Source organism: Chaetomium strumarium (assembly GCF_033439665.1).
Source record: "Chaetomium strumarium strain CBS 333.67 chromosome Unknown B0T15scaffold_3, whole genome shotgun sequence".
Taxonomy (NCBI): domain Eukaryota; kingdom Fungi; phylum Ascomycota; class Sordariomycetes; order Sordariales; family Chaetomiaceae; genus Chaetomium; species Chaetomium strumarium.
This window is the reverse complement of record NW_026944431.1, coordinates 2463794-2491161: the sequence shown is the minus strand read 5'-3', so window position 1 is coordinate 2491161 and position 27368 is coordinate 2463794. Positions and strand designations below refer to the sequence as shown.

Genomic DNA, 27368 nt, shown 5'->3' with positions numbered 1-27368 from the left:
ATGCATTTCCAAGTTGCTATAGCTATTCGCATCAGGCGCCTCGGAACACCGCCTGCGATGGTATATTCAGATACTCAGTTCACCAGACTGAGTAAAGTCGTGACAGGCGAGGTTTGCAAATATTCCAGGTCATTACACATTTGTGGTGCCAGCAATTTTCCCAAGCACGAAATGCCCCTAATAAGACTCCAAAAGATTATTACAAACATGCACAAATTCATAGTATTACAGATACGCTGATCACACATTCTCTTCAATCCACTGCCCCAGCTTCTCCACCAGCTCGGCTTTCTTGCCGATCGCACTGACCCCCTTGCTAGCCAATACGTCCCTCAGCTCAACAACCGTCATCTTCTTGAGGGTGTCCTTCTCATACGCAGCTTTGAGCTCTGCATTGCTCATCGCACTTCCAGTTGCCGCCTTCGTGGTCGGCTTGGCACGCTTGGTCGGCCGTTCATCGTCCTCTTCGTCAAGCTCCCGCTTCACCGCTCTGCTCTCCATGAGACCTTGGGCCTTCTGGGCAAGTACCTCCTTCCACTCTGCCAGGTATCCGTCAACCCTCTTGTGGATCTGCCTGTACTTCGGGATCGTTGCGTCATCCGGCTTGTCTGGGACATCCTCCTCGAGTGCCATCGCCTGTAGGATTCTGTAATGCCATTGCAACGAGGGATTGGGATACTTGAGGGGGTTGTACATGGCCTTCGGTAGCTGGAGATTCTGCACAATCTCTCTCATCTTGTCCGTGAGCTCGTCTGCAGGCCGCGGTGGTGCAGACAAATCCACGTTTCTGACGTCGTCGGCGAACGGCAGCGGGTACAGCCAGAGCCCTGCCGGGAGATATGGGGTCTCCGACGCCTCGTCATCCGGGTTTCTCGAGGGGATGATGGCCACCATCATGGGATTGGCGTTCACACGAGCGACGAACCATGCGATCCCAACCTTGTCCGACTCGAGCAGTTTCTGCCACAGCGCAGAGAATACGCGGCTTGAGCCGACATAGTGCTCCTCGCTGGGAAAGATGAAGGTGGATTTCTTCACCGAGGCCCACATCGGCAGCATGGACCGTGGCTTGGAGCCAATGAGACGAAGCCCCTTGTCCCCAAGATGCCTCAGAGAAGCTGCTTCCTCGGGCTTGAAGTAGATGTACTCGCCGCCAAACTTGTACGCCTTTTTTACCTCGGATTTGTTAACCGTTCTTGTGGTCGAGTCCACCTTTATGGTCTCGGATTGCGCGAGTTGGGCTTTCTCGCCGCCGGTCCAAACCCAGCACGTCCGCGCGGGGACTTGCCTGTGAAGAGGTATGTAACCATTGACGGAGATCGTAACGCCTGGGGCAAGCTCGAAATGTAGGTTGGAAAAATACGCCCGTTTCGGAGTTTGTCTGGAGTTGACGTTGGAGATCAATGAGTTCAGGAGGGAGAAACCGTCGCCTGCTTTGGAAGTTTTGACCTCGTCCGGAGAACCCGGTTCGGCGGCTGGGTCGCGGTAAATGATATCCTGGCGCCCGAATTCAGCATCCAACGCAAAGAAGCAGTCAGGCTAGCCTTACATCGTAGAATTTGGACACATCGAAGGACTTCTCCGCGTGGCTAATGGGAAACAGCTCAATGACGACGCCGAGATCATAGAGATCTTTGGCACGCACAGCTGCGGACGACTTCGCATTTTTGTCGTTGCTATGTGGATCATCTCTATCCGTGATGATGAACAGGCGCCGAGACCCAAAGTTCGCCGCATTGGTGGTAAAGACTTGGTTGGCGCAGAAGAGCACGTTGGCCATGGAGGCGGGCTCTTCGGATGGGACGAGCACCTCATCGGCGTCCTCTCCCTCCTCTACTAGTGCTTTCAGTCTCTTGACATCTTCGGCGGCCGGTACGTCAAGATCGGTGAATAGGTAGCAGTGGGGATACCCGGATACGCTGCGGCCCCCGGCTTCATCACGGAATTTAGACTTCTCAGTTCCGAAGAAGAGAATGCCCATCATATCCTTCGGTTGGGTAATAATGCGCTGTTGCATGAATTGATAAGCGCATTTCAGCGCTGCAGCAATAGCCGAGTCCGCGTCTGTCTTTTTGTCGCTAGCTGGCGGCTGCTGGGGCTGCTGGAGCATTGATGCGCTAACATCAATCGCAAACAACACGGCATCCTTTTGGGTTTTGTAGTCCTACCGAGAGGTTAGCGGGCTTCAGAAGGCTTGGTTGGAAAGCACACCGTCTCATCCAACTCCTCCTCGCCCTCGTCCGTCTCCGGATGTCTGTCATCGTCGCCTCCCCAGGCCATTGTTTTATTTCTGCGTGCAGATTCGGGGCCAGTCAATGGATGTGCCAACTCGCGTCACAAGAGAGTTGATCTTCTTTGTGATGGAGTGTTGACAGACACGGGAAGATGGTGCAGCGCGACGAGCTCCAGGCTGACGCGCCTGCCTAACGCGGGAGCATGTGACGTGACTGCGGTAAGGGAAGTAATTGCTCGATTTTCACTGGTCAAGAAACCTCGACTGATGTGCAACGTCATCCATGGCATGCCAAGATGGCAAAAGTCGGCCTCCTGGTTCCCGCAGCCGGTCTCCGGTTACCGGTACAATACATGCGCTCCGTAAACCACCTACCTAATCCGAAGAGCATCCAAAACTCAAGCGTGTTGGATGTGAATTGAAATTTTCCCGACTGTTTTATTGTCGCAAATCCCGCGCTTCCCTTACGAGCCGGGATTCCTGCTCTTTGTCGAATCTCCGTGTCCGTCTCGGTCCCCGATATGGTCCTCCGGCTACCGGCCGTGATACGGCCTCTGCGGCCCCTAGGTGTTGCCAGGTCATCTGCGCAGCAAGTGCGATGGCTGGCGACGCCCGTTCACCCTGTGACACAGGACTCTTCGCGCGGGCCAACGGCCATGGTCTTCCTCAACATGGGCGGCCCGTCAACCGTTGATGAAGTGGGCGACTTCCTCAGCAGGTTATTCGTCAGTATTCCCTACGTGCTCCGGCACCATCGGTTGATGCGCCATCTAACTCTCCCACCAGGCCGATGGCGATCTCATCCCGCTAGGCCGCCTCCAGGGCTACCTCGGCCCGCTCATCTCAAACCGGCGCACGCCAAAGATTCAGAAGCAATACGCAGCCATCGGCGGCGGCTCGCCCATCCGAAAGTGGTCTGAGTACCAATGCGCCGAGATGTGCAAGATCCTAGACAAGATTTCGCCCGAGACGGCGCCACACAAGCCGTACGTGGCCTTTCGGTACGCGAACCCGCTCACCGAGGAGACATACCGGCAGATGCTGGCTGATGGGTTTGGCAATGGCCGCGGCGGGCGGGCGGTTGCGTTCACCCAGTACCCGCAGTACTCGTGCTCAACAACCGGGAGCAGCCTAAACGAGCTGTGGAAGTGGCGGCAGCGGCTGGAGGGAAGGGCGGGTCCGCTGGAGGATGGGGCGGATGGGACGATCAAATGGAGTGTCATTGACCGATGGCCGACACATCCGGGGCTGGTGGAAGCCTTCGCACAGAACATCGAGGCCAAGTTGGCGGAGTACCCTGAGGAGAGGAGAGATAAGGTTGTGCTGCTGTTCTCGGCCCACAGCCTGCCGATGACGGTGGTAAACAGGGGTAGGTCTACTACTATCTCTCCTTCCCCTGAAATTGTATGGCTACGATGCTCACACAGCAGCAGGAGATCCCTATCCCGCCGAAGTGGCTGCCACAGTTCACGCCGTCATGAAACGGCTCAATTTCGTCAATCCGTGGCGGCTATGCTGGCAATCCCAGGTCGGCCCCCAGCCTTGGCTCGGCCCGCAGACATCAGACACGGTGGAGAATTACATCGCCAAGGGCCTCAAGGACTTGCTGCTCATTCCAATCGCGTTCACTTCCGATCACATCGAGACGCTATATGAGCTCGACGAGGAGGTTATTGGGGGATCAGGACACGCCGACACGGTCAAGCGGGTGGAGAGTCTGAACGGCAGTCCAGTGTTCATCAACGCGCTCGTCGAATTGGCGAAGTCGCACCTGGCCAGCGGGATTACTTGTTCGACACAGATGGGCCTAAGATGTCCGGGCTGCAAGAGCGACAGGTGCGCCGAGTCAAAGAAGTTCTTTGCAGGACAACAGCTATAAGGGGGTTCTTCTTGGACCAGTCGTACGTCACGGACTGTGCATGTTTTGGGATTTGTGTATAGTAGAAGGTCGAAGCGGGCTCGGTACGGTGTATCTCCGGGATTATGGTCCTAACACATTAACATCAGCAAAATTGGCGTGGTATGGCCGTATTTCAAAGTTCTCCGATCCATCATCCCCCGACCTGCCGTGCAGAGAGGTCAGAATGCATCTATACTTGCCCACAAAGGTAGTCTTGAGTTTTGTCAACGTGGCTTTCATGAGACCTAACGGTGCGAAAAGCCGGAGAATCATAACAGCGGTCTGTCATTCGGGATGCGCAGAGTCGGTACCTTCGTTTCTATCCGTACCTGTCTCGGAGGAATTGGGTCTCGGAGACAATGGAGGACAATGTGCGTCATCAATACCAGCTCGATATCGGGTCTGCCCAATCAAGCATGCCCAGGTGGCTTGGCACCTATCTCTGGATTTGCTCTCATTGGCCGTTCATCCAGTCGGTATGTAGTTTGTCTGCATTAGAAATCAAGCTCTATCCGTTCTCATAATTCTCATTTATGAGTGACGCGCTTATTACTGCGTATGAGTATTTTAATGCTTTTGAGCTGCAGGCAATGCGGGGGTCAGTGACAGGGCCTCTACCTGGTAATGTGAGTCTGATAAAACAGGAAAGTTGAAGCTACTTAAGGGAGGAGGGTGGCTTGTGTGGAGACACTCCCAGCACCGTTGCACAGGGACGCCCAAAGCTCTACACGTGTACAGAGGTACCAGGGAGCCTATCTGGCTCTCTGGCTGTCTGGGTCGGGACTCTGATAACACTCCGGAGTCCGGAGTCGCGCACTCTTACCTCTCTCTATCTTGCTTCAACCTAGCGAATCTGTCATTCCTCATACCCATGGGCGATGCTGTATACTTGTTGCATCTCACGCCAGATAACTCACACTTGTTTCCTGGGATCGAAGTTCGCCCGGTTGGCGCCCACAGCCTCCGTCCGTTCGCACGATCTGAACGTGCACTGGCCCTCACACTAATAAACAACGGTACTCCATCGATGAGATCGCAATCATTTAACGGAGCTCTCCTGTCCATTCCTCCGCCCCTTTATCTCATGCTCTGCCTCGGAGCTTGAGCACAACACACGGCACTTTTCAGAAGGTCTAGTCTAGTCTCAAACACACTGGGCTGTGTGCCGTCGCTGGCTCGAACATGACGTCGACAAATGAGTCGGACGGGTTAGACTCGTCTCGAGGCTGGAGTCGCCGGACAGCGCGCGAGGACGATGCGAGCGGCGTTGCTGACGAGGGCATTACTGAGACCTCTGTTCTATTGGGCGCAGGCGCCCAGACAAGCAAGAATGCTCACCGTGTTCGTGAGGACAGCTGGGCCGGGACGGCCGACTTCGACGGCCTACCGTGGTGGAAGAGACCAACCGTATGTAAAAGTGTTCCAGCGCAACCCCATGCCGCAGAATCCCGTATGCTCATTCGGAGGCAGGTGTGGTTCCTATTAGCTCCATACGCACTATTTACTCTCGCCTTTGGCGGCGCCATCGTCCCAAGGCTGAATCTGTACGGGGCCTTTTTTTCGTTCATCTACAGTACGGTTGCAAGGCTGACCTCGATGTAGAATCATTGACCTTATATGCAGACACTACTTTGCGGATAGGTCGGCCGCAGATCCAGATTTCACCTTCACGCCCGTTGTACCAGGCGGCAGCAACCGCCAGTGCTTCATCCCGGACGTGCAGAAACAGGTCGCTACTTTCTCCCTCGTCCTCAACGTCCTTACCGGGACGCTGAGCTCCCTCACAGCACCCAAGCTCGGGTCGCTCTCGGACCGCTATGGCCGCAAACGCATGATGATCGTCTGCTCCGTTGGCGGCATCCTCGCCGAGATCATCACCATCCTCGCCGCCAAGTATCCCGAAACCGTGCCGTACCAGTTCCTGCTGCTTGGCGCCTTCTTCGACGGGCTCACGGGCTCCTTCACCGCCGGCAGCGTGTTGAGCCATGCGTACACGAGCGACTGCACGCCGCCCTCGAAGCGCGGGGTTGCAATCGGCTACCTGCACTCGTGTCTGTTCACCGGCCTCGCGTTTGGGCCGCTCATCGCCGGCTACCTTGTCAAGTGGACGGGCTCTCTGCTGTCCATCTTTTACATCCTGCTCGGGTGCCACCTTTTCTTCGTCTGCTTTATGGCATTCATCACCCCGGAATCCCTGTCCCGGAAGCAACAACTCCTGGCGCGGGAGAAGTACGCCCTGCAGCAGCAAGCCTTCGGGCCAGCGCCGGAATGCAGCGGGCTGTTGTCGAGGATTCCGTTCGGAAAACAACTCGGCCGCCTGTTCCACAGACTGCGGACCTCGAACCCCCTTGGGCCGCTCGACATCCTGTTTCCCACCGGGCCGGGCACCAGGGTTCTACGGCGGAACTTTCTCGTGTTGGCCTTCATAGACGTGGTCGTGCTCGCCGCAGCGATGAGTGCAGGAACCGTAATCGTCATGTATGTCGAGTACATCTTTGAGTGGGGCAATTTCGAAAGCTCCCGCTTCATATCCCTGACGTCTATGGTTCGTGTCGTCATCCTTGTGGCTGTCCTGCCTCTCATCAACTACCTATTCCGCACGCGCCCGGCAGCTAGGAGGACGAGAGAAGAACCGACTGTGCCGGTGGAGGAGAAGAACAGCGGGGCTGACGAGGTTGACCTCTGGATCCTGCGGGCCGCGCTGGTTTCAGACGTCGTGGGCGTCGTCGGGTATATTCTGGCGCGCTCTGGACCCGTGTTTGTCGCATGCGCCGTCGTTACGGCCTTTGGGGGGATGGGCTCGGCCACGATCCAAGCAGCGGTCAGCAAGCATGTGCCCCCGGCTCGGGTCGGCCAGATGCTGGGTGCTATTGGGTTGCTGCACTCCTTCGCAAGGATCATAGCGCCTATATTGTTCAATCAGCTGTATGCGGCGACGGTTGAGTCGTTCCCGCAGGCGATTTTCGTGCTGTTGGCTTCAGCCTATGCATTGGCGCTGGCAGCCTCGTTCTTCTTGAAAGCACATGGTACGTTATTTGCCCTGTTTCTTGCCTGCGAAATGGGAATCACGCTGACAGCCGGACTAGTCTATCTGAGAGAAGAGGATGAGCCAGCCCCTGCTCGCTCGAGCAGTAGTTCAGACCGTGTGCGGCAAGACGCCACGGAGGATGAGGAACTTCTGTTGCCTAGGGTGTAGCATAGCAACTCATGTCGGGGAAGATCAGCCTCGATCCTTCGTCTTGCAGTATGGTACTAGGGCCTGCGGTTCTAAGAAGTTGGGCGCTTGAGAGACTCCAGGTCGCTGTTGGCGTTTAGGCGGGTTAAGGCTGGCTCATGATGGCTCCGGTTATTGCATACTTACGTAAACATTGGTTTGTGGAGCAGAATCTACTCGTATGCGTTGTTCACCTGGTCTTCAACCTTACTTCAGCTTGGCGATCCAGCTCGTGGCTCGAAATAAGTTCAAGAGAGTGTGTGAAGTGAGATTGAAGCGAGATGCTTAATTGATACTGTACTGTGTAGCCGAGGCTTGGTGGGGCGACTTAGATCACCTCAAGAAGAACATTGGATGGAATGGAACGGCTTCCAAGTTTCCCACCGAACTGAACAGATTGAATGGCCCAGCAAGCACACCATATACGCCGCATCCTATAACTACAACTAGGTAGCATGACCACGACCAGGATATCCCGGACCAAATTGCTCAACCTTTTCTGCCTGACAAAATCTACACGGCAAGCAGTAAGAATGAGCAGCGTTTCATCAATTGGTAACGCACCTCCAGCGCAAGAGCCCATCTATTTTGGGCCCTTCGACGTCACAAACCAGGTTAATTTCACTCCTTTCTGCACTCGGACATGTCCACTGACAATACCCACAGGTCTTCCTCACAACGGCACATTCCTTCGCCCTGGTCAATCTCAAGCCCCTTTTACCGGGCCACGTCCTCGTCTGCCCGCTAGCCCCCCACCGCCGCCTGACAGACCTCTCGCTGCCAGAGCTCACCGACCTCTTCCTGGCCGTGCAGCGCGTCCAGCGGATGCTGGCCCGCCACTACTTCCTGCCCTCCTCGTCTTCCACTCCAGATGGGACTACTAGTACTAGTGCTACTCCAACACTACCAGGGCCAGGAGACCGAGGACTCGAACCAGAGCCCGAGCTGGGATCCTTCAACCTGGCCCTCCAAGACGGGCCCGAAGCAGGGCAAACCGTTCCGCACGTGCACGTCCGTAAGTACTAACAGCACACCCCACTACTACTACTACTACTACTACTACTACTACTACTACTACTACTACTACTCCTACTACTACTACTACAAAAAAGAAAGACCGCCCAACTATGGACTGACATACAATGCTACTACCAAGACGTGATCCCCCGCATCCGCGGAACGACAGCCAAGCCACCCTCGACACCCTCGGACGCCGTCTACGAGCAGATGGCGGCCGAGGAAGGGAACGTGGGCGGGGCGCTGTGGGACCGGGATCTCATGCGGGAGCGGCCGCAGCCGGGCGGCTCCTTCCCGCGGGTAGAGGACGCGGACCGGGTGGCAAGGAGCATGGAGGAGATGGAGGCAGAGGCACGGGTGTATCGCGGCGTTCTGGCGGCTTTGGAGCGAGAGGAAAAGGAGAGGGGAGGCAAGAGGACGTGAAGGGTGCGGAGGGAGACGGACGGAATCGGCCGTCACAGATGCGGTAGAGAGCATGTTAATACTTAGATGCTAGAATAGACGACTGTCGTTTGTGTTGTAATTTTGGTTGGTAAATTGTAGTAGGACATTGCAATGTAGGTACCTTATATTGTTTAAGAATCCTCTCGCGATGGATATATAGCCGTGAACAAGTAAGCAGCTCCAGCTGCCCAGTCGAGGTGTATTTATCTAGTGGTTCCGATGTCCCTGCAAACAGAAAGTAGCGATAGTAACCTCCCAGCTTTTCCTGCCTGTAGTCTGCCGCGCCAATATATGCATCCCAGAACCGAACACATGATCGGGAGTCATCGCACCTCCTTCCTCGATATATAGAGCAACCGCAACCCCGGGCAGACGCCTAGTCTAGTCCTGGTAAGTGGTCTAAGCTGCCCATTCCTAGTGACTCAAACCCCGAATCTACGTCGTCCAAGTTAACGCCCCGGAACACAAACATGGAAGGATCAGCCATCCCGTTGCTTGGGTTGCTTCCGCGCGCATTCGACTGCTCGTTGGCGCCTGTGCCAAGACCCCACGTCTGGAAATTTTGCTGCCAGGTCACGCCGTCCCTCAGGTACCAGTCCTGTCCGTCGATGGCGTAAGGGGAGCTGGTGGTGGTTTGGCGTCCCGGGCGAGAAGACGACGGCGGCGGTCCCATGCTGGCCTGAGCATGGATAGGAGCGAACGCCTGTGCATAGCTGGGCATGCTCCGTGTTACGGGTGAGACAGTCCAGGAGCCCATCGTGGAAAGCGGATGGCTCATGGGCGTTGTTGTGGTGACTGGTTGTGTTATTTGCCGTGTTGGGGTTTGTATATTGTGCAGGTTCGGTCCCAATCCGGCGAGGCTGCTTATCGTGTCAGAGGACATGGTTGTTGTCGGCATGTCGAGTTCCATCGGCCGCGTGGCCGTGTCGTTTGTTTGCGGCGACTGCGGCGATGTCGCAGCAGAGGGCACCGACCGATTTGGCGAAGGAACGTCCGAGATGTTAACGGTCCCGTACTTTTCGTCGGTTCGTTGTAGGACAAGAGCAGCTTCTTCCGGCAGCTCGATCTTCCACTTCCGCGCCAACACGCTCAGCGTGCTCAGCGCCCTCCGCGCGCACAGCCAGTCCTCGGCGATCTCCTCCAGATGCTTGACCCCGTGGATGATGTCTCGCTTGGCCGTCTTTTCCGGCAAGTGCAGGATGTGTATTGTGCAGGCCGTTTGTTCCATGTATACTGCAATGTTACATATTTGCCTCAGATCGTACATCTTCTTGTACAGGCGCATGAGCTTCGAGATGGCCCCAGCGTTGGCACCACACATCCGCCAGGGCGAGACATGCGGCGGCAAAGGCGATGTTTGCGGCGTGTATTTGAGGAAGGCCTTGAACAGATGGATGTATTGCAGGTGGAAAAACATACTGTTTCTTTGCGTCAGAATTTCCCAGCTCGCATCAACGATTGGGAGGGGTCATCAGAACTCACTGCATCAAGATGATATGCGGCAGCTGGCCGTCTTTAGGCTCGAATTCGCTGGGCAATTCCTTCTTCCAGTCTTCCAGGCGGCGATGCAGTTCGCTGAGCTTCTTGAGCTCGACGTTCTTGCCAGTCGACCGTGCAATATAGTTGGGGTGGTAAAAGAAGAGCAGGAGGTCGCTGCTGATTTCGCAGAGCTTGCTGAGGTGCAGCCCGGCTGCCCGTGTGCGAGACGGCTGCTTGAATGAGCGATCAAATCCGCTGTCGGTGTATGGCGACCACGGCTCGGCATCTTCATCTGGGAAGACATCGTACTTGGGAACATTGTACGTGTTCTTGGGCAGCTGGGGCAGGCGGCCGAGGTAGTTGGACCAACACTTATCAAATAGGAAACACCCCCAGAATGTAATCCGGCGAGCATCGATTTCTTGTTCATCCAGCGAGTCCTTGTGCATCCCTCCGAGGTTCAAGTTGAGCCCGATGTCCTGTGCCATGCGGAAACTCATCCCGCTGTACACCCACCCATTGGCCTCCCGACCACACCCAGCTTCGCGCACGGACATGAGCGCAAGCGCCTGCACCGTGGTGAGCCTTGGCTTCGCGTACTCATCGTTCTCGACTATCAAACGTTTCGCTTCCGCAAAGAAGTGGTCGCCTTTTGTCTTGCTGTCGCCGGGAACCGCAAAGGCGCCGGCCACGCTGGTGAAATGGCAGCCAAGCGCTAACATGGCGTTTACCAGCAGCGACGAGCAGTATACCGTAGATCTGGGCTGCCCTTTCGGTTTCCCTCTGAGGAAGTCTCGGTAAAATAGGGATTTTGAGAGGGTGGCAAAATAGGGGTAGTGCCAGTTGAAGTACATGTTCATCAGGTGGACGATTAATTGCGTGTCCTTGGTGACCTCGGTCCAACTGGTAGTCGGGTCCTCGCCAGACGGGCTGGTGTCGGATTCCGGCTCGTCGACAACGTCTGCGGCGTCTCCCACGTAGATCAAGTGAGATGTGCCGCCGTAGTAGCGGACAGAACCATTCTCTAGTCGAAGCTCGCCCATCTTGCGCGCAAGTTCCTTCTCGCCCTCGACCGACTGGCCTGCGGCATAGTCGTTGTCCATGCGACCAGCCGCATTCACATCCTCGTCCTCATCGTCTACCGCATCGTTCTTGAGGATGGACTCAGCCACAGCGTCAAGGCTGTCACATGTACGAATCTTCTGCACAATAGCCGGTACATCCTCCTCGGCGGCGTTCAGGATGGCCTCGATCAGGATCTGGAGAGTGGAGCTCCTCGCTTTCATACTGTCCGTCTTCTCACGATACACACCTTTCCGGCGATGATCCGAATTGGGATCGTAAACACACTCGGTTCCGTAGACGCTGGCACAGGCAGCACAACTCGGGAGGGCGCCATCGCACTTGGACTTTCTCTTCCGACAGGCAATACACGCTGTGCTGACGCACCTCCGCTTTTGGTTGGCGGGATCGGTGCCGCGTCTGGGCTTCTTCTTGGATGGCTGCGGCGGCGGCGAAGGACCATTGAAAGTGCCACCGTAGCCGTCCTGCCCGCCGGACGGCAGCGAGACCGGAACTGAGTCGTGGTCCGGCATCGTACCACGGAAGTGGATACGGCGCTTGAGCGCAGGTTCGCCGTAGTGCGCGGGAACCCCGCGATGCCGGGAATGGTACGAATTGGGTACGCTGTCTTTGGAGCGGAAAGTCTGCCCTGTTAGGCTTTTCGGTGCGGTCGAGGTCAAAAGCCGATTGCCCTTGCAGATGTCGGGATGCGGGGACAGCCTGGAGATCGGATGGGGCGAGACTTGAAGCGGCCCACTTCAGGGTCTAGTGTAGTGCCAGGAGAGACAGTATCGCAAAAACGTTAGCTGACCACGAGGGCCTGTTCGTGCGTGAAGGGCGAACGCGGACGAGGCGAACGCGGACGCCAGGAAGGACAGGGGCTCGTCCAATGCTCATTCGACTGTTGTCGGGTTGGGCATGTGACTAGGCACGCTGTGCTACAGGTCAAGCGGCAGTCCTTGTCGATTCGGCCAACCTGGTCCCTTTGACATCCATCTGTGTCGACAATGGCATCATATATCGAGGGCCCGAGTAAGGCTTGAGGTTGAGATTTGGCAGGGCCTGGCAGGGTCCGGCAGTGTCCAGGGTTGGTGCGACTCGGGAGAAAGGCGGACGGGGATGAGGGCGGCTTTTCCACAAATATTGCGTTCAGTGCGGATGCTGTAAGGAATACGGAAGTACCTCATCACAATACCACTCCGCCACGGCGGCATGGGTGGCGACCTCCACAGACGGTCAAATCTGCAGTGCTGCACGAGACAAGTTCCTGAGACTGCATGCGCCGGGACCAGAAGGGAAGAATGGTTGCAAAACCGTCGAGTCTCACTGGCTGGCGGGAGAAGTCGAGAACATGCATAGATAAGCTGGAGAGATAAGGCGGAGGCGGACTGGGCCGTGTGTGCTTTGATGCGACGAGGCTCGTGGACTCCTATGTATTTAACGGTGTGTCGTAAATTACGTATAGGGAGTACACCCTGGGGTTGACTGGGGCCAAAAGCTGGGGACGTTGCTTCTCCGGTTAGCTACTCCGGCGATTGCTCCGTCTGGCGTCGGGGACTGAAAAGGAATGGGCTGAATGAGCACCGATGATGCATCTGCCGCTGATATCTTCTCACGGTCGGGTGTGGGAGGTCAAACAACTGATAAGGTGCACAGCGTCACCAGGCCGTGCACGCTTCCAGGTCTGGGGGGCACGCCAAGAGCCAAGAGTGGGTGTCGTCGGAGGATCATTCTTGGCCTGACCCAGCGTGGGGGTAACGTCGAGCAGGGTTCCCAGCTGAAGCCGGGCCAAGGACCCGAGCCGCCAAAACCACATAACATCAACGATCTTCAGGTTTCACAAGGAAGCCTCGCGCCTCCGCCACTGAATATATCAAACACAAGCCACGGAAAGGTGCCAACTTCAAGACTGGCAATATGCCAACACCAGTAGCCGGATCGGAGGTTGCCGCGAAGAGCGTCATTTGCGCGCGGCAGAAGAGGAGGACTGGCAATGGAAACCTGGAAAGTTGGATTTGCTCGTCTCGTTCGACCGCGGGGATGCTTGCACATACCACCGATGCAGTAGCAGTAGCGTTCGAGTTCCTCGTCCGGCCTGCATCGTTCTGCCTGCAACCTTCTCTTACAAATCAATTAACGGACACGGACTCGCTATGCCCTGCCGACCAACGACGCTACCTCGGTCAAGGCCTCGGAAGCTGTCCCGGCCAATGGAGGGGAGGGTCTTGCAGCATTTGCCCTGCAAAGGCAAGCCATGATGCATCCTCAGCCGGTGCTGCCACCTTATCTTGATAGCCGCCGGGAATAATCTCAGACTGGCCTAGTGACGCCTCGAGTTGGCATGTTTCCGGCGGCCCCAGGCACCATGCCATCGCAGTCTGGAGCCGGGGAGTCGCTGAAGCAGTCGGAATGCCGTTTGATTAGAAGTACCCTCGGCACCAACCACGACTGCTTTGCCTAGGTACCTTTGTCGAAAAAGCAGCGCAATGGCAATGGCGGCAACGAACGCAAGGACTAGTCCTGTTCCGCTCATGCCTGTAGCAACTACTAATCGTCTCCAGATGCGATCGGGTATACCGGGCGCCAAATCACCGTGGCCAGGCGCCCTGCAATCACTCTTGCTAGGGCTGTCAGAGCCTATCGGGGTGCTATATTCACAGGGGCTTCCGGGTTCGTCGGGGCGGCCATCCTACCATCGCTGGTCGCACGACAGCCACAACTACCGAGCTATGACTACGGTCGATGTCCAATATCCGCAATAGACTCGGATTGGCCAGCTTTCAACACTCCGCCTGTAGTCACTCGTGGCGGTGTCACGGGAATGGATCAGGGCTACGGCAACGGCCCGTCCTCTCACTCTGTGAGCTCCTGTCGCCGAAGGCCATGCTAGAAGCCGGCTAGATCCCTACGGGCACATGCTTCCCAGAGGGCTCACCAACAGGAGACCACAGTGCTAAAGAGATGGCGGCACGCAAAACTTAGAGGTGGTAGGCAGTTTCCTACGGGCAGACAGTATCCTAGGGCATCTTCAACTGTCGACTCCTGGGCTTTGAACGCAGCGATGCTGGAAATTGCAGTGCGGCTGGATCAACTTCGTGCATGGGAAATTTGACTTAGCAACGGGAAATTGTCCGAGCATTGTGGGAGACCAGCATCTAGGTTTGACTAGGGGTAGGTGTCAGAGGTAGAGTACATAAGGGTCAATCGATAGACCTCTGTGTTGCACCGCCACTGACTTACCGGCAATCACTCGGCGTCAGCCCTCCATTCCGGATTCTCTCCCGGCATATCTACTCCATTTGACACGGACAGCGGGCCAGCTTAGGTATTATCCGCAGGTCAGAGATACTACTACAGGTATATTGCTCTCTTTGTTTTGTATTGTTCGGTTGCGCCGGATTCAAGGCGACACTTCTAGATCTATGCCATCCTGTCGGCAAATCAATGGTACTATGCATAGGTAGCTATCTCCTCGCTGGACGGAAGATGAAGCTTTTTACCAGCTATCAAAAGCGTCACACGGGCAACTTTGCTGTACGTAGTGGTACTAGTACCTATGTCACACCATAGAACTTGTATGAGGTCAAGTCAAGCCTCTGCCAAGCTCCTGCGGGAATGAAAATAAATGGCTGTGCAGCAGGAGGCAGTCTTGGCATGTAGTGGAATGACAAGGCATTGGAAGTCCATCTTTCGACGAATAGTACCTCTCTCTAAGGTACCTTATTAGGCGCTGCTAAAATTGTACACTCGGCAGACATGCGATGGAGCGGCCTGCTTTCCCTCGAGTTCCCTGGTGCCGCAGAAAGCCGTCTGTCAGGTTTCGGCCATCCCTTAAACGGGAGTGAAGCTGGTCAGGATCAAGAGGCAAGAAGGCCCTTACTCATTACGAGCCTTTCACAGGCTGGGAGCAACAAGCTGTTTGCTGGGCCGGGCCGGATGGTGATTGTGTTGTTGTTCCTTTCGCCTGTCAAACAATTCCGGTCCTCGCCCTATCCACTCTCGCCTGCAACAGGCAGAATTTCATTTAGCCTGTCCATCACCTTCTTCTCAATCGTCACCCCTCTCTTCTTCGCCTCGTCCACAACACTCCACACCCTCGGGTCCTTTTCCTTGTAGCAACGCTGCAACACTGTCAACAGAGTGCGCCTGCTGACCCACATCGGGGAGTCGGACCGCTGCATCCCCGACAGATAGAGAAGCGCGATGTCGAGGTTGCCGTCGTAGGCGAAACATCGGATTAGGTTGTCGACGATGGTCGACGATGGCCGGACCGAGAAGCGGTCCATCTCGGATACCAGAAACACCGCCGGCTCGGCAGTACTGCACCTCTGCAGTAAGAGGGTGAACGTCTCCCGGTTGGGCCCAGATTGGCAGAGATCGCAGACCTGGCGGTACATGTCGAGCGTTTCCTCGATGGTTGTGGTCTCCGCCAGAGCTTCAAGCAGCACGTTGATAGCCGCCACGGGGAGCTCATGCTCTTTGCGCAGTTTCTGGAGGATGCCGACGACTTGTTTTGCCCGCTCCGAGGCGCGCTTCAGCATCAGAAAGATGGAACGGGTGCTGGATTGGTCTGGTCGAACCCCAGCGCCCGTCATGATGCACAGCACGCGGAATGCCTTTTCCAGCTGCCCGTCGTGCACATAGCTTTCGAGTAGTGCTTCGTAATGGTGTAGGCCTAACTTGACACGCCTCTCGGAGAGAACCTGGATGACTGCGGTTGCCAGCCTCGAGTCGCCGTGGCGGGAGGCGGTATTCAACACGTTGAGGCAAATCCCGTCGGGTGGACTCAACGTCCCCGGCTCAACCATCTTCTCCCATATGAACGTAGTCCCTTCATGATGAAAGTTCCTGCTGCATTCGTCGAGTAGGTAGAACCAGACGCGAAGAGGTGCCGCCTTGAGGCTGTCATTGGCCCCCTCCTGTACCCTGCGAAACAGTCGGAATGCTTCATCCACGTATCCGCGCATCCCTAGGACATAAACGAAGATCTCAAATACCCAGTTGGGTATATTCGTCCCATCGCGATGCATTTGATCCCAGTACTCCAAGGCCATCTCGTCCTGCATGTCACGCAGCAGCCCCAAGGCGACGCTGCATTTGCCTTCGTCGCTTAGCTCCACGCCATTTTTCTTCATGTCCTGCAGGATTGTGTTCCTGAGTAGATAATCTGGGTGGATGGCAAGCAACTGTAACTAGGTTAGCAAGACGAAGCCCCCCTTGATGAGGAGACGAAGAGGGGGAAGAATATGACATGGACGGGCCCATCAACTCCTGCACCGCCAACATACCTGCAAAGCACTATGATAAAACCCCGGCGACGACTCTATCCCTGCCTCGCTCATCTCAAGCAACATCTCTCTCAACTCGGCAGCCGAGCCGGATGTGGTGTCCCAGTTGGCCACGAGCAGCGCCTCGTACAGAAACACATTCGGCCGCTCGCCGCGCTCCTCGATGAGGTACTTGACCAGATGCCGTAGCTCGGCAGCCTGACCAGGCTGGCCACGGAGGAGGCGCAACACCTCGTATATGGCTGGCGTGGTACCGGAGGTCGGTTGGCGTAGGACAAAGGGAGTCACTCTCTGTTGAGGTTTTGGTCTTGGGCTCTGCCTCACCTGTACCGGGGATGTGGGCTGTGGTGGATGGATGCTCTGGGATTGCCGGCCCGTGGTGCTGTCAATGTGAATGGCGCGAGCCTGAGCGACGCAACGCCTTCCCCTAGGTCCGATGCCATGTTGCTGATATCGCAAGTTGTTACCGCCCAGGGATGGTAATGAGGAAATTGCCTTGGTTAGAAGTCTGACATCGGCTGATGGACATAGAGCCCGCCAGAGCGCATCGACTGCTACGCGATTCGCCGACATGGGGTGAGGAGGCCAGGAGCACTCTTAATACTAATCGCAGGGACAGGCTGTGTGAGGCTTAACATTCCCCAGCACCCAATATTTGAAAGCCGCTGTGTGATTCGTGATGGCGCACATGGAGTAAGGCGCTGTCAATGTGTAAGTCTAAAGTTACCTACATAACGTTAGATTCTGCTGGCAGAAAACCGAAGGTACTGTTGTATTGTACGTTACGAATAGCGGTGCGCCTGCCTACCCCTGTCAGAGCTGCCAAGACAGACAATCGCACACGCCGCAATCAACTCACGTGGACCACCCACCGTGGTCGAAACATTGTCGCCAAATACCATATTTATCCGAATTACTCTGCGGGCGTGAATGTCATTGCCCAGCCACTCCTTAACAACATGGTACCGGAGTTCATGCTCCATGAATAAACCCGAGCTCACAACCGACTCGTATCTGCGCCATCGTTCCATAGCCTCAACTCGCCTCAGTCCCCTGGTTGTCTTTGATGTGAAGCCGCTTGTGCCAAGCTGTCAGAGCATCCAGACTGCCATTTAGTTGTGGGTGGCTTGGATGCTTTTCCAACGCTTTCCTTCCGTACACCTCCCGTAGACCTCACTTGCTCGCTTGGATCTCGAACGTCACTAAGTCCGCAAGCCACGCTCATGACCCCCTCCCACCTCTCCCGCCCCTTCCGCCTCCCCTTCCTCTTCCCCCGCGGGCCCTATCTCCACCTCTACCACCGTGGTCTCCTCTCCCTTGCCCACCACGTCCTCCGCGATAGCCACCTTGCTGGCTCTGTTGTTCCCTGACAATATCGATGATCTCGTCCGGGACGCGAACGTACTTGATCTGTTACCCCCGCCGTCAGCAGCCGCTCCCAGTCAACCATGGAGGGCGGCTCAAAAAGGTGAGACCTACATTGTTCCCCTTCACATAAACCTCGGGTAGCCGCACGAACTTATCGCCCTCCTAGAAATGTAATCAGCGACCAAGGAATGGTAACATGAAAATCGTGTGTTGCGGGAAGACTAACTGGACTGGTCTGCACCACCTCGCGCATCGTCAGGTTCATCCACGTGTCGCATAGTACGAGGTGTCCGTTGAGCGTCTCGCCGTTTTTGAGCTCGACAAGCATGGGCTGGCCTTGCGCCGCATTCAGAAGGCCGAGGGGCAGCTGAAAAAGAAGCTGAGGTTAGTGTATCGACGATACCGCATTGGAATATTCCGTGTCTTACCATCTTGGAGAAATCCGCGACCCAGCGCCGGTGGTTGTTAATGCTGGTTGAGTTCCTTATTAGGCTGGGCGCGGCAGATGCAACAAGCAGAGGAGGATGGCCATGACCTCAAGTTGCAGGGGTTGCCACATGCACAGAAGGCTGATGTGGGGCAATGGCGCTTTACACAGTTACATTACGGTACACGTGTAGATTATATGTGGGAGTTACCAGTCTCAAATTGATACATGAGTACGAAATGCACAGTACCCTATACTAATTCTGCACGGGTAGTTATGCGTTCGATGTATCCATAACTTGCATTGATCAAGGCACCAGCTCCGAATACATAGATATTAATGTGTTGACGTTAAAACTCGCAATCCAAGCGCGATCATATGAACTCCTAGCAACCAGAACCGTAAAAAAAGGCGAAAGAATATTCTAGGATGTGTAATCCCGCAAAAGTGGACGAGCTGGGAATCGAACCCAGGACCTTTCGCATGCGTGAGGGCATGCTAAGCGAACGCTCTACCAACTGAGCCACACGCCCTTGAACATGGATTTAAACTTGCAGCTAGTTCCCATAAGGGGAAGCCGTCTGCCTCAGCAGAGGATCGTCTAGTAAATTGCTCCTGAGATACTACAGCAGCCTAAGCCTTTCGTCGTAAACCGGGTCCCGTGGGTAATGGGTTCGAATTTAATCCGTGAGTGGAAATATCCCAATCAAGACCACCAGGGAAGGAACATATCGGACCCCAGAGATGAAAAGAACCAAACGGCGGGATGACATAGCAACTAAAACGAAACTTCCCGGCCTCAACGTCAAGGAAGAACAAACCCAGCATGTCGAATCTCTCCTTCAACCATAGCCGGCCGTTCCGATTCGTCCCAGCGTCGTATCCTACGTATACCTAGTGTAGGACTCAAAAGGGCAATGCAGCCTCCACCTTGAAGCCTTATCGGGTCCCGCTTAGGAAGCGCTCTCTCGGCTCTTGCGGTAGCTCGCCTGAAGTAAAAGGCAGGCGTTCGTGTCAGCAACGGGGCTTTTGTTCTCTGTCTCACTGCAAAGAGTAAGCCGAAGCGCGACTTGCCTCCTGTTCGACCTGAAGCCCGTCGATGATGGGCGCAAGCTCGCTCAGAATCTCGTGGGCCTTCTTGTGGAACTCCATTTGCGCGGCGATCAGCTCGGCCAGGTTGCGCAGCGGCTCGGGGGTGTCAAGGACCTTGTAACTTTTGTCAGTAGGGTAGTCACACGAGATGAACCAGAAGACGAAGCAGAAGGGTAGCGGGAAACGCACATTCTTCATGACGCCCACGGCCTCCTCCGTCTGTGTGACGAACTCGTCCTCAGCCTTCTCAATCTCTTCCTGCGCCTCGGGGCTCAGCTCGGGCTCCTCGTGCGCCTCAGCGCGGGGCGACGACCCGCCCAACTTCCACGTCGTGCCCTTCACGCGCGCCTTGACGGCGTCGAGCGTGAGGCGCGCCTTCTCGACGGCCTTGCGCGCGCGGGTCGCAAACATGATGTTGGTGTTGAGAGTGGTGTTCCAGCCGGCCAAGAAGCGGCTCTGGATCTGGGCGTCCTGAGCCAGGCGCGCCTCGCCCACGCGCTCCATCGCCAGCGCATACTTCTCGAGCGCAGTCGCCAGCGGGTCATCTCCCGCACCCGTGTGCTGCTGGTGCAGTGTCTGGCTGCTCGCCAGCGAGGCGCGCGCCACGGCGTGGTGGAAGGTCTTGGGCTGCGGCTTGGCGGTCGGCGGTGCAGTCAGGGCCGCCTGGGCCTCAGCCGGGGATGTGGCGGTCGACAGGAGTTGCACCTTCTCGCTGACGGTGCGGCCGAGGTCCTGGAAAGTCTCCTTGATATTGGGCGGGTAGTCGTAGGCCTCGTGTGAGTACTGCGAGCTGTTCGCGAATAGTGTCGGTAAGCTGCAGGGAATCGGCCCAGTTCTGGAGAACTTACGTCACGGCAAGCATCTTTTGGTGGACTGCCTTGAGCGCATCAACGCGCTTCTCCAGGTCGATGTAGTCAGGTGGGAGTTGAGTCTGGTGCTCCCATCTGGGTCAGCCGTCATTCTTCCCATCGAAAGCAGTCTGTCCCGATGCTGGCGAACCTTGTCATCGGCCTGGCCCAGTTGTTCCTTGGTGTATTGGAAGGTGCGCGACGCAAAAGGGGTGATCTGCCCGCCCAGCGAGCTGCAGTCCATAGTGTCAGCCATCCCGTCGTCCGTCGTCCTGCGAACCCTTTCCCGACTGGTCAGGCCTTGTTCCTACCTGAGGCTTTTCCCGAGGCCCTTGAAGGCATCCATCTTGACGGTAATATTACCGGATAACCTGGTATCGCTGTTGAATTACCTGAAGTGAGAAAGCTATCAACGTTGACGAACCTGCCAACCGTTGATGTTTGATAAGTGACCCAAGTTTTCCTTGTGATGCAGTGAGCCTTGCAGGGCGTTATTGCTAAGGGGCGCCAAGGCAACCCCCACCGTTAGTTAACGCTGTGTGATCCCCTGCTTCTTTCAGCTGAAACCCAAGTTGATTGGACACGTCAAGCATAGTGCCACGATTGACCGCTTTCATCTTTGGTCTGGTTGCTGCCCAGCCGCGTGTCTCGACTGCTTGCACCGGAATTTTCCCTGGGCGATGACGGTTGCATACGAAATCACGGATAGATCGCGGAATGCGGAACAACACTTTGCTTCATTTTCATAGCTATCTATCCACTCACCCATTGAACTTCCAGGTTGAACTTGAATCAGGGTCTCGCATGGATTCCTAATCCGCCGGCTTCGTATCCTCCCAAGATGGCACCACATTCCTACACACATCCTCATAGTCACCCATCAACTGGTCGCTCGTCGCCGCCTCCGGAGTTGTCCAAAACATAGCCCAGTTACTATCCGGCAGCTTCCTCACCCCACATGACCGCTCAAAGTACCACTTATTGACTGGATTGTTCTTCCTGCTCCGCCAGCACACGCCCCCCGGGAAGCAGTCACGCACCATGGCGTTGAAGACGATATCCGCCACGCCGCCGGCGCCTTGACTCTTTTTCAGCACGGCAAACTTATCGAGGTACGGGACGAGTCTGCCGGCGTTGTACGCCGTCTCCTCGTCCATGCCGAAGGGCCGTTCCCAGGTCAGGATTGCTCCGCCCTCGTACTCTCCTGCGATGATGATGCCTGCAAGACTGTCTTGGACGCGGCGGAGGTAGTGCTCGACGTCAAGCTTGCGGTTGAACGAGTCGTTGATGAGATGGACTAGCCGCGGCAAGTTGATGCACGTGTCTGTTAGTCTGAGTCGCCGTGCTCCCGGTCTAGGGGGCTGCCAAGGTCCCGTGCGCGGGTCTGGGAAAATGGTCACTGGCAGGCCCCTTTTCGCGAGGGTCGTGGTTGGCATAAGCGGCGGCGTCAGCTCGGTGCCGCGGACGGCTGGTTTAATCCTGCCGATGGGCAGAGAGGCCGAGTATATTGGCCTGTCGGTAAGAAGGTTGTGGATTAGCGGGTTTTGCCACCTTCTGGTCTTCACCTCCCCCGCGAACTGTTTGGCATCAATCTGGTCTCCTTGGCTGGGTGTGGGCCGGATATTTGCCGCCTCCGTCGGACTGGTTATGATTGCCGACGCCGTTGGCGGTAGAATAGCTAGCGTGCTCTTGACCAAGTTCAGGTTCTCTGCGTGCTTGGCTCTCGAGCTGCCGTGTCGCCCTGGGACCGCGAGAGCTGCTTGGAGCTTGTCGAACTCTTCTTCCAGGTTGACGAAGACACGAGCGCCATCCCCGTGGCCAGTTGCTGGGATACCTCCAAAGGGATCGATGACAATGATTCTGTCTACCTGCGCTTTGCGCAACGGACGACGATCCGAGACCGTTTCTGCCGCCTCGTGCGTAGACGGCCCTTCGTCAAACTGCAGACCCGTAAAGAAATTGGTTAAAGCAAAGACGATCTGATTGCCATCGGCCGCTGTGTGCCTGAGCGTCTCCTCATCTAGCGCACGGGGTGGCACCACGACAAGATGGCCATGCCTAAGCGGTGTGGTAATGGCTGGCGCGAAACCGACAAACAGGTCTGTGGAGGCGATGGAGGAGAGATTCCGCGCCGCCCCATTCTTCTTCCACACAACCGAGTCCACTAGTTCCGCGCCAGGAGAGCCATACCGACCAATGGCCCTGATAACACGGTCAGTCTGTTGGGAGACGAGTTCCTGCCAACGGAGACCCTTTTCCCCGTTCAGGTCGCAATCGAGAACGATGACGCTTCGTAAGCCTAGGTCACGCAGCTGCGTGAGTGTCTTGGCGACGCCGTCGAGGAGAAATTCATCCCAAGTCTCCGGCTCCCTAAGCTTCACGATGGCGATGTGCGGCGCCTCACCGGTATCCGCGATAGAGACCCTTACTGGGCCTTGGACAAAGCGCCTGAGTCCATCGTCCAGGACAGTAGTAAAAGCCGGCGATTTCTTTGGCCCAGAGTCGGGAGAGGAGCCGAAGGTCTGGAGGTAGGCTTTGGCGTCACGCTTGGTGGCGGACGACTCGAGCACGGAGATCAAGAATTGCTGCGGTGAGGTCAGTAGGGCTTAAAGTGTGTACAGAACAAGCCTCTAACCCTGTCGGATTCCCTCTTTTGCTTTGCCTCGGTAGAAGAGGGATGGTGGTTCTCGGACACAGCCGTTGATAGACGGCGGCAACAGATCGTCGACGACTCCGCGCCATGCCCGGGCCTATTTGCTTTGAGAATAAAAGCCTGTTCACATTGTCAGGTCTCCAAAAACTCGTACATAATGACTCCCAAAGATTCTGTAGACAACTCCGAGATATATATATCTCACCTGCGCCACCGAGAAGCTTTTCTTGCACACGGCGTTAACCCCTCTAGCGAACATGGTTCGAGCAATCCTGTAAAATGATGGAGAGATTTCCCGGGTCCCTTGGTGGGGTGGCCCGGCCAAGAAGTAAGCTCTCAGATAGAGGTTGAGTTCATTCTCAACGGGGATTTTCACCTATCTTTTGGGATGGTGCCTCGGGAGGAATGATGGTGAGTCAAAGCAACTGGCTAAATAAAATCCACACTGGAACCAACAAGCACCCTTGTTCCCCGAAGCAAAATTTATCAGATCATCAGATAAGACAAGGGTGGAACCCTATCTTGCCGAGCGGAATGGGCTTGCTACCGTAGTTGCTACTCTCACTCTCATCGGCGTGCTTTTCGCGTTCCTGGCCGTCGTCTAGATGATTGGGCAATTGCATGCTCATGAATCATGATGGAGTTGGGTGTCCGCAGGTCCGCAGGTGCTGGTGGACTGCTCCACAGCAAGCAACATTCGGAGCTCTCTCGGCACAGCTCCAGGCTATAAGCGGATGCAGAAGACGGGATGGGATGTATGGAAGCAGTTGGGCGACAGGAGTCTGGGCGTTTCCTTGACAAGTTAGAACCTCCAGTATAGAGCTTAGGTGAAGTAAGGTATACAAGACAAGTGCCAGGTTCCGAGGTAAGACCATTCAGTAGGTGGATGGTAAATACTAAATAAACAAACTACGACGCAAGAGAGAAGGTTCAACCGACGTCAGCGGTTGGCATCCCACAGGTGGCTTCTGTTGTCATAAGCCCCTCCTTCCATCCATGTAGAGGAGCAGTCACAACCTCAACAAGCGGGAAAGTGTTTCCCCGCCAGCAGAGGTGGGACTAACAAGTCCTTCGCCACTGATCGACTTACACTGCAACTTACAAGACAGTACCTTAACCTTAATCTGAACGCATCGCACCCCAACCTCAACAAATCAATTCAAGCAATCCCGAAGCAGCAAAACAACCTTGTGTGTGATTCATACATCTGGAACATCATATACGTACCCTGTTTACTCCTGCCCTGCAACACCCTGCAACACCCTGCATCATGGCTCCGCGACTCCTATGGATTGGCCTGGGGAACATGGGCCGGGTAGGTGCACCTTGCAGCGACGCTGAAACGAGAGGACCTAACATGCCAGCTAGGGGATGTGCAAACAAGTCGTTGAAAAGGGAGATTTCGAGCAGACACTTCTCCTGTACAACCGCACGAAACAGCGCTCCCTCGAGTTCAGTGAGAGGTGTCCCGCCGGGAAAACTGAAGTCATCGACTCGATTGCCGCAGGAGCCGTCAAAGCCGACATCATCTTCACCATCCTCGCCAAAGACGACGTCGTCGAGGCTGTAGCAGACGAGATCTTGAAGGCTGGCGACGTCAAGGGGAAGCTCATTGTGGAGTGCTCCACCGTCCACCCGGAAACCACCACACGCCTCGCCAAGACATTCCATGATCATGGCGCCGAGTTCGTTGCCGCTCCCGTCTTTGGCGCACCTGCCATGGCCGAGATCGGGCAGCTGGTCGGCGTTCTCGCAGGCCCAAGGGCCTCGGTAGACAGAGTCAAGCCTTACTTCACAGGTGTCATGGCCCGCAGCATCATCGACATGAGCGACGCGCCGTATGAGAGACCGCTCCAGCTGAAGCTGATCGGAAACACCTTCATCCTGAACATGGTCGAACAGCTCTCCGAGGCCCTTGTCCTTGCCGAGAAGTCCGGACTCGGCACTGACTACCTGCACCAATTCGTCGAGAACATGTTCCCCGGTCCGTATGTGGCTTATTCGACCCGCATCCAGTCTGGGGCGTATCATCGGATGGCGTACCCACTGTTCCCGGTCGACCTCGCGCTGAAGGACGCCAGACATGTCCTTAGTTTGGCTGAGGCCTCCAACGCCCGGCTGGCGAACGTTGAGGTGGCTAAGGCTCACCTGACCCAGGTGAAGGAACGCCAGGGGGAGAAGGGAGACATTGCCAGCATTTATGGCGTTGTCAGGGAAGAGGCCGGGCTGAAGTACGAGAACAACTGATCAATGGCCGGCTGGGCGGTTTGGCGGGAGGAGATTCCTACGGCAGACAGAAGTATGGTTTAGTGCAGTATTAGACTAAAAACGACATGAATTCAACTGATCGCTTGAGTCTGGCGTGGAGGAAAGTGGTCGGCCAGCAGTGTCGATGTGAGCTATATCTGATGTACAAAGGGGTACAGTGCACATACATACAGGGGGCTCCTCTCACTTCCGGCATTGCTCTTGCTCACCCCTCGCACATATGGCCTACAGATGCGGTTTCGGCCCCTGGATGTGACCCGAGGCGACAGCTCGGCATCCGCGCATCCTTTTAAGTATCCGCCAACCCGAAGATCCCATCAACGCCTGTACTGAGTATCTCTAGCCCCAAATCCGGAACTACTATCTATGTAGGACCTCCCGTGCGTGCCTTATACCGGTTGAGCCTCTCGGATAGCATCATCTATACTTTTCCTGAAGTCGAAGTTATCTAGGTGGCGCCCGATCAAGACAAGCTTGCCCACACGTGGACCCTCCGGCGCTGGGGGCTGTGATGGACTGTCGAAAATGTCGAAGATCTCTCTGACGCCCTGAATAATCTTCTCGCTGCCGTCATCTCCGAAGAAGCGCCCTTTCAGACGATGGATATCGTACGCCGGACCGCTACGCGGCTGGTGCCCCGGAAGCACGCCTTCCCAGAGGACCGATCGCAGCCAGGCATCCAGCGCCGACTGCTGCTTCTCTGCCAGTTCTGGGAGCGGGATCGAGATGGTCGATATCGTCTATCCAGGTCAGCAAAGCCGCGCTCAATTCATACGCATATTACGGCCTTACCTTGTCAAGATGGCTATGGCCCAGTCCCGCGCGGTCAAGCTCTTCCACTCGGTCATAAGCGTGTAAATCCAACAGGAACCCTTCCAGATGCGGCACAACGCCCCGTGAGGTCACGAACATCTTGGCCAGTCCGTTGATGGATTCGATCCTGGCCTTCACTGCCTGCAATTCCTGCTCCCCAACCAGGTCGGATTTGTTGATGACGATAACGTCGGCATGCGAAATCTGCACATGGGCGGTCGTCATGACCGGCCCGTGGGCGTCATCGCTCTCCTCGTGCCCCTCGACCTTTCCCGCAGGATCGTCAAGGCTGCGCAGGATGTTCTTGGCATCGACGAGAGTCACGATACCGTCGAGGTAGATGGTGCTGCCGAGCCCGTCGTCCATCCAAAACATAGGGGCGATGTTGCCCGGATCCGCAAGGCCGGTCGTCTCGAGGAGAATGTAGTCGAACTTGCCCTTTTTCTCCATCAGCGACTCGATGGCGGCCACGCCCGTGTCTCTGCCGGCTTCTGTCAACACGCGCCCCTTCCGTGCCTCCCCACGTTCCAACCTGGAACTCACTTGACGGAGCAGCAGATGCACCCATTCCCGACCTCCATCCATTCTTCGACGGACTCGCCATCCTTATTTATCGTCAACGACTTCTCAATGTCCAGGGCTGGTCGCCAGCCACGTCAGCTCCCTGCAAAACAATGCAACGCAATGTGATAGCTCGAGCCAAGCCCGTTTGACTCACAGTCCCCAAATTCTGACCTCGCATGATTAGTGGCGTACTGGAATGCAGTGAGGGACGCGGCCATTTCGCCCACCATTCATGATCACGGCAATCTTCTTGCCATGCTCAGCTGTAAGAATGTAGTTCAGCAGGGTAGTCTTGCCCGCACCGAGGTATCCTGCAGCAGGTTCAGGGTCAGGTCCAGGGTCAGTGGTCACAGACAATGAAGGCACAGAACACGCACCGGTGACAATCGTGATGGGAACTTTTACAGGCTTCTCTTCAGACTCCAGTTCAACGCCACTCGGCACCAGATCCGGCGGTGCTTCGTCGTCCCAATCCATCGCGAATGGAACCTGCTCAAGGGGTCGTAGCTGCGAATATTATAAACCGAGAGTTCTTAACTGCGCTCAAATGCAGTGTCCAATATATGAACCCCAGCCAACGCCCGTGAGGATCTCCGTTCTGTGCTCGTCATTTACATGGCAAAGGTAAGGAGATGGAGTTGGTGTTGGTGGGCCATTTGGCGATGGTATGTACCGTAATTATCGATACGTCGTGAATA

The 27368-nt window shown here is 55.9% G+C and overlaps 11 protein-coding genes and 1 non-coding gene across 12 annotated transcripts; 4 read left to right on the top strand and 8 right to left on the bottom strand.

Moving 5' to 3' along the window:
- Positions 1-27: 27 nt before the first annotated feature.
- Positions 28-2554, bottom strand: B0T15DRAFT_529082 (SPOC like C-terminal domain-containing protein). Its single transcript, XM_062869080.1, has 3 exons — positions 2212-2554; positions 1550-2164; positions 28-1497 (listed from the first exon to the last, which is right to left on the bottom strand). The coding sequence occupies exons 1-3, from the start codon at positions 2278-2280 to the stop codon at positions 241-243; spliced, it is 1941 nt and encodes a 646-aa protein (XP_062722841.1). The 5' UTR covers positions 2281-2554; the 3' UTR covers positions 28-240.
- On the top strand, positions 2534-4606 carry B0T15DRAFT_529080 (uncharacterized protein). Its single transcript, XM_062869079.1, has 3 exons — positions 2534-2958; positions 3020-3602; positions 3667-4606. The coding sequence occupies exons 1-3, from the start codon at positions 2755-2757 to the stop codon at positions 4110-4112; spliced, it is 1233 nt and encodes a 410-aa protein (XP_062722840.1). The 5' UTR covers positions 2534-2754; the 3' UTR covers positions 4113-4606.
- A 265-nt stretch (positions 4607-4871) lies between these two features.
- On the top strand, positions 4872-7714 carry B0T15DRAFT_573929 (major facilitator superfamily domain-containing protein). Its single transcript, XM_062870941.1, has 3 exons — positions 4872-5540; positions 5604-5677; positions 5736-7714. Exons 1-3 carry the CDS (start codon positions 5316-5318, stop codon positions 7327-7329), a joined length of 1893 nt encoding a protein of 630 aa, XP_062722839.1. The 5' UTR covers positions 4872-5315; the 3' UTR covers positions 7330-7714.
- Positions 7715-8895, top strand: B0T15DRAFT_529076 (HIT-like domain-containing protein). The gene is made up of 3 exons (XM_062869078.1): positions 7715-7961; positions 8014-8362; positions 8504-8895. Exons 1-3 carry the CDS (start codon positions 7803-7805, stop codon positions 8785-8787), a joined length of 792 nt encoding a protein of 263 aa, XP_062722838.1. The 5' UTR covers positions 7715-7802; the 3' UTR covers positions 8788-8895.
- Positions 8896-9012: 117 nt separating this feature from the next.
- B0T15DRAFT_163260 (fungal-specific transcription factor domain-containing protein) lies at positions 9013-12122 on the bottom strand. The gene is made up of 2 exons (XM_062862132.1): positions 10291-12122; positions 9013-10226 (listed from the first exon to the last, which is right to left on the bottom strand). The coding sequence occupies exons 1-2, from the start codon at positions 11880-11882 to the stop codon at positions 9185-9187; spliced, it is 2634 nt and encodes an 877-aa protein (XP_062722837.1). The 5' UTR covers positions 11883-12122; the 3' UTR covers positions 9013-9184.
- A 3216-nt stretch (positions 12123-15338) lies between these two features.
- On the bottom strand, positions 15339-18436 carry B0T15DRAFT_510373 (uncharacterized protein; the record flags this gene model as incomplete). Its single annotated transcript, XM_062867849.1, has 10 exons — positions 15339-16535; positions 16638-16961; positions 17274-17338; positions 17369-17404; positions 17497-17725; positions 17876-17993; positions 18043-18047; positions 18117-18167; positions 18232-18372; positions 18434-18436. 10 exons carry the CDS (start codon positions 18434-18436, stop codon positions 15339-15341), a joined length of 2169 nt encoding a protein of 722 aa, XP_062722836.1.
- A 444-nt stretch (positions 18437-18880) lies between these two features.
- On the bottom strand, positions 18881-18965 carry B0T15DRAFT_t85. The gene has a single exon. It is a non-coding gene; the product is annotated as a tRNA-Ala (tRNA).
- B0T15DRAFT_529067 (BAR domain-containing family protein) lies at positions 18903-20870 on the bottom strand. The gene is made up of 6 exons (XM_062869077.1): positions 20684-20870; positions 20524-20605; positions 20373-20455; positions 19714-20314; positions 19507-19638; positions 18903-19421 (listed from the first exon to the last, which is right to left on the bottom strand). Exons 1-6 carry the CDS (start codon positions 20716-20718, stop codon positions 19386-19388), a joined length of 969 nt encoding a protein of 322 aa, XP_062722835.1. The 5' UTR covers positions 20719-20870; the 3' UTR covers positions 18903-19385.
- A 186-nt stretch (positions 20871-21056) lies between these two features.
- B0T15DRAFT_566668 (uncharacterized protein) lies at positions 21057-23284 on the bottom strand (the record flags this gene model as incomplete). The annotated part of the gene is made up of 3 exons (XM_062870701.1): positions 21057-22957; positions 23008-23058; positions 23231-23284. The coding sequence occupies 3 exons, from the start codon at positions 23282-23284 to the stop codon at positions 21185-21187; spliced, it is 1878 nt and encodes a 625-aa protein (XP_062722834.1). The 3' UTR covers positions 21057-21184.
- On the bottom strand, positions 23235-23926 carry B0T15DRAFT_529063 (uncharacterized protein). The gene has a single exon (XM_062869076.1). It carries the CDS (start codon positions 23898-23900, stop codon positions 23658-23660), a length of 243 nt encoding a protein of 80 aa, XP_062722833.1. The 5' UTR covers positions 23901-23926; the 3' UTR covers positions 23235-23657.
- On the top strand, positions 23927-25369 carry B0T15DRAFT_529062 (NAD binding domain of 6-phosphogluconate dehydrogenase-domain-containing protein). The gene has a single exon (XM_062869075.1). It carries the CDS (start codon positions 24397-24399, stop codon positions 25270-25272), a length of 876 nt encoding a protein of 291 aa, XP_062722832.1. The 5' UTR covers positions 23927-24396; the 3' UTR covers positions 25273-25369.
- On the bottom strand, positions 25370-27317 carry B0T15DRAFT_529058 (CobW/HypB/UreG, nucleotide-binding domain-containing protein). Its single transcript, XM_062869074.1, has 6 exons — positions 27048-27317; positions 26898-26981; positions 26825-26836; positions 26650-26746; positions 26086-26587; positions 25370-26033 (listed from the first exon to the last, which is right to left on the bottom strand). Exons 1-6 carry the CDS (start codon positions 27145-27147, stop codon positions 25683-25685), a joined length of 1146 nt encoding a protein of 381 aa, XP_062722831.1. The 5' UTR covers positions 27148-27317; the 3' UTR covers positions 25370-25682.
- Between the last annotated feature and the right edge of the window lie 51 nt (positions 27318-27368).

Coding starts and splice junctions, on each gene's coding strand:
- B0T15DRAFT_163260 (XM_062862132.1), bottom strand. CDS start 11,882: ATGCCGGACCACGACTCAGTTCCGGTCTCGCTGCCGTCCGGCGGGCAG. Junction 10,227..10,290: donor CCGCATATCATCTTGATGCA/GTGAGTTCTGAT, acceptor GCAAAGAAACAG/TATGTTTTTCCACCTGCAAT.
- B0T15DRAFT_529062 (XM_062869075.1), top strand. CDS start 24,397: ATGTGCAAACAAGTCGTTGAAAAGGGAGATTTCGAGCAGACACTTCTC.
- B0T15DRAFT_573929 (XM_062870941.1), top strand. CDS start 5,316: ATGACGTCGACAAATGAGTCGGACGGGTTAGACTCGTCTCGAGGCTGG. Junction 5,541..5,603: donor CGTGGTGGAAGAGACCAACC/GTATGTAAAAGT, acceptor ATTCGGAGGCAG/GTGTGGTTCCTATTAGCTCC. Junction 5,678..5,735: donor ATCGTCCCAAGGCTGAATCT/GTACGGGGCCTT, acceptor ACCTCGATGTAG/AATCATTGACCTTATATGCA.
- B0T15DRAFT_529076 (XM_062869078.1), top strand. CDS start 7,803: ATGACCACGACCAGGATATCCCGGACCAAATTGCTCAACCTTTTCTGC. Junction 7,962..8,013: donor CCTTCGACGTCACAAACCAG/GTTAATTTCACT, acceptor CAATACCCACAG/GTCTTCCTCACAACGGCACA. Junction 8,363..8,503: donor CGTTCCGCACGTGCACGTCC/GTAAGTACTAAC, acceptor GCTACTACCAAG/ACGTGATCCCCCGCATCCGC.
- B0T15DRAFT_529063 (XM_062869076.1), bottom strand. CDS start 23,900: ATGGTCTTACCTCGGAACCTGGCACTTGTCTTGTATACCTTACTTCAC.
- B0T15DRAFT_529058 (XM_062869074.1), bottom strand. CDS start 27,147: ATGGATTGGGACGACGAAGCACCGCCGGATCTGGTGCCGAGTGGCGTT. Junction 26,982..27,047: donor TCCCATCACGATTGTCACCG/GTGCGTGTTCTG, acceptor AACCTGCTGCAG/GATACCTCGGTGCGGGCAAG. Junction 26,588..26,649: donor TGCATCTGCTGCTCCGTCAA/GTGAGTTCCAGG, acceptor AGAAGCCGGCAG/AGACACGGGCGTGGCCGCCA.
- B0T15DRAFT_529082 (XM_062869080.1), bottom strand. CDS start 2,280: ATGGCCTGGGGAGGCGACGATGACAGACATCCGGAGACGGACGAGGGC. Junction 2,165..2,211: donor AGGAGGAGTTGGATGAGACG/GTGTGCTTTCCA, acceptor ACCTCTCGGTAG/GACTACAAAACCCAAAAGGA. Junction 1,498..1,549: donor ATGTGTCCAAATTCTACGAT/GTAAGGCTAGCC, acceptor TTCGGGCGCCAG/GATATCATTTACCGCGACCC.
- B0T15DRAFT_529067 (XM_062869077.1), bottom strand. CDS start 20,718: ATGGATGCCTTCAAGGGCCTCGGGAAAAGCCTCAG. Junction 20,315..20,372: donor CAAAAGATGCTTGCCGTGAC/GTAAGTTCTCCA, acceptor ATTCGCGAACAG/CTCGCAGTACTCACACGAGG. Junction 19,422..19,506: donor GGCTTCAGGTCGAACAGGAG/GCAAGTCGCGCT, acceptor CTTTTACTTCAG/GCGAGCTACCGCAAGAGCCG.
- B0T15DRAFT_529080 (XM_062869079.1), top strand. CDS start 2,755: ATGGTCCTCCGGCTACCGGCCGTGATACGGCCTCTGCGGCCCCTAGGT. Junction 2,959..3,019: donor ACTTCCTCAGCAGGTTATTC/GTCAGTATTCCC, acceptor CTCTCCCACCAG/GCCGATGGCGATCTCATCCC. Junction 3,603..3,666: donor GATGACGGTGGTAAACAGGG/GTAGGTCTACTA, acceptor ACACAGCAGCAG/GAGATCCCTATCCCGCCGAA.